The sequence below is a fragment of the Schistocerca americana genome, chromosome 3 (assembly GCF_021461395.2).
Source record: "Schistocerca americana isolate TAMUIC-IGC-003095 chromosome 3, iqSchAmer2.1, whole genome shotgun sequence".
NCBI lineage: Eukaryota > Metazoa > Arthropoda > Insecta > Orthoptera > Acrididae > Schistocerca > Schistocerca americana.
The window spans coordinates 559,345,721-559,351,726 of NC_060121.1; the positions used below are offsets into that span (position 1 = coordinate 559,345,721).

The following is a 6,006-nucleotide window of genomic DNA, read 5'->3' on the forward strand; positions in this document are numbered from 1 at the left end:
GAGAGGGTCCACTACATTATTTCTATCATAATTTACCTATCAAGTTCAAATAATTTAACTAGGATGAAACTATGCATCTTTCAAATGGTAGTAATAAGATATTCTCAACAACTTATATGGCACACTTTTAAAACAAGACTTTCTAGCAATTATTCTGCGATTGAAATCAAAGGTTGTGTTTACTACGAAAAATTATTACCTTAAAATATTGCTTGCATGATAAATAGTTAGACAGCAGCATTTGTACTTATACCATATTATTGTTATGTGAATGATCTACAGAAAACACAATTAACCAAATAATTACTAAAATACAAGATTATATATGAGGAGAAATTCAAAACAATAATGTTATATGTCCAAGTCAACAAGACAGCATAGCTTTCATTAGTACTGTTTGCTAACACTACATGTTGCTATTAACAACAAGCATAAAGTAGGCTAGAGCGACACCATCATTTAAAAAAGCAAAAGTCTTAACAAGCTACAGAATTTAACACATTCCAACAGATGAGACAAAACCAGGCATATACAGCACAAAATTCTGATAGTTAACATGCTAACTGCCACAAGGCAGTTGCCACCATCCGCAGCAAAGTTTCATACCAGATAACATACGCTGCTGATGGAACTTCCATAACAATGTGTGCAGCAGTCAATGTGTTTTTTTTTTTATGTTACAATTTCAACTGATCTTAATATGGCAGTGAAAACATGTCAAGTCATGCTGATTAGCATGAAGAAAGCTGTGCAATTTGAATACGACACACATACACTCAAGTGTTGGTGCATTTATTATTGGAAAATCCCGATATGAGTAGAACATACATCATGAATAGACAAATTAACTTGGTAAAATACCTATCCTTAACAAAAATAGGCCCTACAGTACGCTTTGGTGCATGTCTATCCCTACAGTTGAATTGTCACACATCTTAGTGTCACATGGAAAATTTGGATTCAATCCACAGCACAACAAAGAGTGTTTCAATTTGCTGGATCACTAAAACAACGTGCATTCAGTCTCATGAGAGACAGCTGAGGAGCTGCTTGATGGAGTAGTAGTTGCTTTGATTTAGAAATTTGACATTACAGGCTGAGAGAAAGATGTGATAATAACAAACAGGCCCTTACACACAGATATGGTTGAAGCACAGTTGTCAGCTGACATCACCAGGTTCCTTGCATCCCAGTTTTGTGTGTCTAGTGTGACAGTGTTCCCCTCAATATCTTTGTTGTGATAGCAGACTCATGAATAGCTGAGCCCAAGATCTAAGATAGGGACATGGGAAGTGTCCAATTCCACTCGTCTGCTTTGACCCATATGTATTGGTATTGTGTTGTGTGAAATCTTTGTGGCAAAGTTTTTTTGAGTTTGCTTCAATGTTTTTAGATGTCATGTTGTAGTATTTGGTGGCATGCTCTTATGGTGGCCGTTGAGGTCTGACGTTATTTGTGTTATGTCTGGTATTCGGTTATTTGCCTCGAAGTAATCACTGTGTGAGGTGGTTGTTGGAAGAGCATGCTTTGTGGCCAGTGAGTTACTTTTATTTATGGTTCAGGGTTTTATGAGTTCGTATTTGTCTTAGGTGTGATTAGTGTTGGTGTAAGGGTATGATGGAGAAATTCAATGGCTACTTGATCTGTGCTGCACTGGGCAATGACATGAAGATAACTATTACATTATTGCAGCAATTTGGCTTGATTGTCAACTACGTGAGGTGTCATGCTTGTATTGCAATTATGAAGTTGACTGGAACCTTGAACTCTCGTATCAGGGACCTGTACATGTGATGGTGTCACCATTACAATATTTGGTGATTTGTCTGACAGGGGACCTAGTTTGAGAGATCTAGTTGGCCACCAGGGAGATTGTTTTACTAACATATTACTTTTGTTACCGATCCTCTTTAAATTTTTTTGAGCATGAGACAGGAGTCAGTGTGAGAAGTGTGTTAGATTGATTATTTATTTGTAGGGAAGTATACTCTGGGCATGTAAAGTACAGGGGCAAAGTGCGGAGCCTGGTGTGTTAACGGTGATCGTCGAATCTAAATCTGGGAAGCACTAGCATGGGAGGGGTGGTTCTTGGATTGGTTTGAGAGTGTGGGGATTGTTATTTAGGCACTGGGCTTCCAGAATGTGTAAGAGTGAACTTGTGGGGCTGTTGGAAGATTATACTGATGAGGAGTGGATTACTGTCACGTCTGATGCATTTTCATCTAATAGGGTTTTGGGGAAAATGGGTTTTGAGCACTTGGCAGTAAGAGCGAGTGGGTGGGTCAGAGAGAGAGAGAGAGAGAGAGAGAGAGAGAGAGAGAGAGAGAGAGAGAGAGAGTGTGTGTGTGTGTGTGTGTGTGTGTGTGTGTGTGTGTGTGTGTGTGTGTGTGGTAGGAGGGGGGGGGGGCAGGGAAAGAGGCGGGAGGAGGAGGAGGAGGAGGAGGAGGAGGAGGATGGGATTTGTGTGCGAGGTTTTAGTATTGTTAACTTTGTCTGATCTTTGAAGGTTATGTGAAATTTGCAATACTGGGATTTTTGACTTGTGTTTGGGTTCTTGGCGTCGATGACTTCATTTGAACTATATAGGTAAAGTGAAATTTGTGGTTTCACTTTCTGGAGTTGTGTGTGTGTTGGCTTTTTGGTATGAAAGGCTTTGTTTGAGCTATATGGGTCAAGTGAAATTCACAATACTGCATTTTGGAGTTGCATTTTGGTTTCTTCATATCAAGGGCTTCATTTCAGCAATGTAGGTAAAGTGAAACGTGGGATTCTGTGGTTTGTGTGTTTGTAGTGCTCTGTCAGGTGTTTGATACTGTGGATAATATTCGTTTTGGGGTGGTACTGTTTTTCATATTGTCATATATTTAGCTTGTCCCTGCCCTAAACCCCCATTTTCTCTCAGTTGTCCGATTAGTTTCACTGTATTCCTGGGGTGAAATATTCTCATGTCATTTTTATTTTTGGTAGCATGTGTTACATAGTGACATTATGGTCACCACATTGGATATGCTGGAAATATGGGTGCCCGCCTTGTCCATGATGTCATGGGTTAAAGGAGACAGGTGGAATATGATGCTTCAATAATGCCCTACAGTGAAATGGGCACTGAAAATATGATCAAGTTGGTGAAACCAATGAAAGCAAAGGTGAAATAAAGGTTATGGTATAGCATAGCTTGTGGTCTATGGCATTTGATTCACTGTAATATCCGGTCCAACTAAGACAGACTTTGGTAAATTTGAGACATGACAGGCCATCGAAGTTCTTATGTACTGAATGTATTACTCTTCTCATTAGTCACATGATCTCTATTTCATTACATTCATAGCCCTACTCTGCAAACCAATGTGAATTGCACTGCAGGGGGCACTTCCCATTGTATCACATACTATTTTTTTCCTGCTCCAATTACATATGCTTTTAGATTTTTTATCAATCTCTTGTGCCTTCCTTTCAGTGTGTAAATGTATTTTGAAACACTAAATTAAACAGTGACTGGTGAAGTATTTTAAATTGCCAAGAATCAAATAATTTTGAAACAGATCTGATCATGCATCTGTGGTGAACAGCAACTCGGCCACTTATTCAATAAAATAATTTATGATATATTCTCTTATTCTGCCCATCTCCTTCCTAGGACTACATGCACTAGCAACACTTTCTTGAAAGAGCTAGAAGCAATCCTCTGGAGTTACAACAGCTCATGCAGAAATTAAACACAAAGCTCATATTTATCACTGCTGTTCAGTTAGTTGCTAACTAAGTAATGTTCAAACACAGTGAAATTAAAGTGTCAATTCTACCAAGGATTTAGCAGTTTTATGCCAAAACATTTTTTAGAAGTCCTGATACAAGAACGAAACAACATTTACACAGATTTGCATGAACACCAACCTGCTGAGGTGATGCTCTTCTCTTCAACACTTTTTCTGTTCAGTTACCTCTGCACAAATCAACAGTTCACATTGCCAAACCTATTGTCTGGAACACGTCACACGAAGCGCCAGTCGTGCAGATGCTGATTCAGTCGATAAATCTACCAAAGTGAAGAATTACATTCCACTGACACAAAATGAGCTTTTAACTGCTGTGCTGTGACCCTCAGTTCTGAAATGTACTAGCAGCTGTATGTACAATGAGTTTGACGCATTTAATAGAAATATCTCAACTACAGACGGACTATGACCACTCTATTTATATTTTCATTCCTTGTACGGAAGTTCCTGTGAGTAGGTACGGTTCAATGCATTGCACAGCGTTTCCCGTACACAGTATCAGTGGCTTGCAACGTCTGTCTGTTTACCAATTGTGCGAAGCATTTTAAGGTAACAGAGTTGGCTGTACGTGAGAACAAAGTATTTGGAAATTCAATGTCATTTCATTGCGGCAATTCTTGTTGAGAATCTCTACATAGTGATCCCGAAGACGCCTCGCGGCGACTGAAACTCACGTTGGGTACCACCTCATCTATGTATTCATCTAACCCATTTTTTATATTGTCGTTATGTTTTCCGGTTTTAATAGCACATATTATCAGGTGGAAATAGCAGAAGGCGATTCTTCTGTAAGATAAATCTCAGCGATGTTAATGTTAACATTACATTCCCTTCTGGTGTCTTCCTAGATTACTAATATTTACAACTAACTTTGTTTTTGTTATGTTTCAGGCACGACTGCAAATTCCATTCTGCTATTCAATTACATTTACGTATGCTATGTAAACACCGAGCTGCTTATTGTTAACAAAAGCTACAAAATATCTAAACAAAACAGTTCTCAACAAACTCTAGTTTTCAACACAACAAAGTGATAATTTGCTGCGTTCCATGGCACATTCATTCGTTGACTACAGTCTAACCACCATGTACAACTGTTCCGATATTAACCTTTATCCGACGTTATTCCATCAGGATAATACTTGAAGTGCGACGACTTCCGTATAAAAATGAAATTGTTGGACTGTGTTTGAAACTTATTGCTAATCGTAGCTAAACACTTCAATGCTCTCATTGCAAACACTCTGAACTGCACTTAGAAATCAAAACGTGTCGAGGATGTGATGCTCCCCTCTGCGGATGTGTTTCTGCAACACTGAACCGCTGCCAACCTCCCAGTACCTATTATGGTATTTAATAAAGTTTGTCTTGAGATTATATATATATATATATATATATATATATATATGGTGTGAGTGTGTATGTGTATCATACGAAAATGTGCTCGATATATGTCCCAAACATTTTGCTCTGCAGAAGTTTGTTTACTTGCTGATGTACAGTTGCAGAATACCATACGCCCTCCCAGCTCCCACATTCAATGATGTCTGCGCAGATATCTGCACAAAGGGAAGCGCATTCAATAAATCGAGGCATATGTGGTGTGTAAACACAACAAAAGTACAGTCTACTGCTCGCTCGCAATCTGTCTGTGTAGAAAAGACATTTCGGGAGCAGGCGACGAGGCTATTGTAACCTCAAAGTTTATTTCATTTATCAAAGAATTCGCAATGGATAAAATTCTGTGTCCCGTGTTCGCAACTCGTGTTGCAAACAGAATGCAAGAAACAAAATGGTATATGTAGACATCGGCAGCTTAAGAGAAGGCAGTTTTCGCATATAAATTTAGTTCGCGAGTTGCAGGTGGAAATTGACGATTGGCGTAATTATTTCCGGTGGGATTGGAAACACATAATTCCCCTTTGATGTTCAGAATCTGTCATATAATACTGAACAGGCAACAGAAAGAAGCTAAAGTAGCTAGAATTCTCAACTGCAATTTCGAAACGAGCTTTGAGTGAAATCATACCCAACACATTTGAAGCTATTTACTCTGCCTTGAAGCAAGATTTCACGATGGCAGGGAAAGTGTATCAATTCTGTAATAAATCAATTCTGACAAGTTATAAATAACATTTTTATAGTTAGGCGTTTGTAAAACTCAGTATATTCTTAGAAATTATAGGTGTGGCCAATGAGCTGTAGTTTAGTTTGTTTCTTAGCAGGAATT

General features: G+C 38.6%; 1 protein-coding gene across 2 annotated transcripts in view; it reads right to left on the reverse strand.

Moving 5' to 3' along the window:
• Positions 1 to 5,086, reverse strand: part of LOC124606984 (2-oxoisovalerate dehydrogenase subunit beta, mitochondrial) — a 78,057-nt gene extending 72,971 nt beyond the window's left edge. Inside the window, exon 1 of one of the 2 annotated variants that reach the window (XM_047139124.1) lies at positions 4,887 to 5,086. In XM_047139124.1, coding sequence (XP_046995080.1) covers positions 4,887 to 5,010 — 124 coding nt within the window. In that variant the 5' untranslated portion in view covers positions 5,011 to 5,086. Of the gene's footprint in view, positions 1 to 3,894; positions 4,784 to 4,886 lie in introns of those variants that run through there. The other variant, XM_047139125.1, reaches the window with a different exon arrangement.
• Between the last annotated feature and the right edge of the window lie 920 nt (positions 5,087 to 6,006).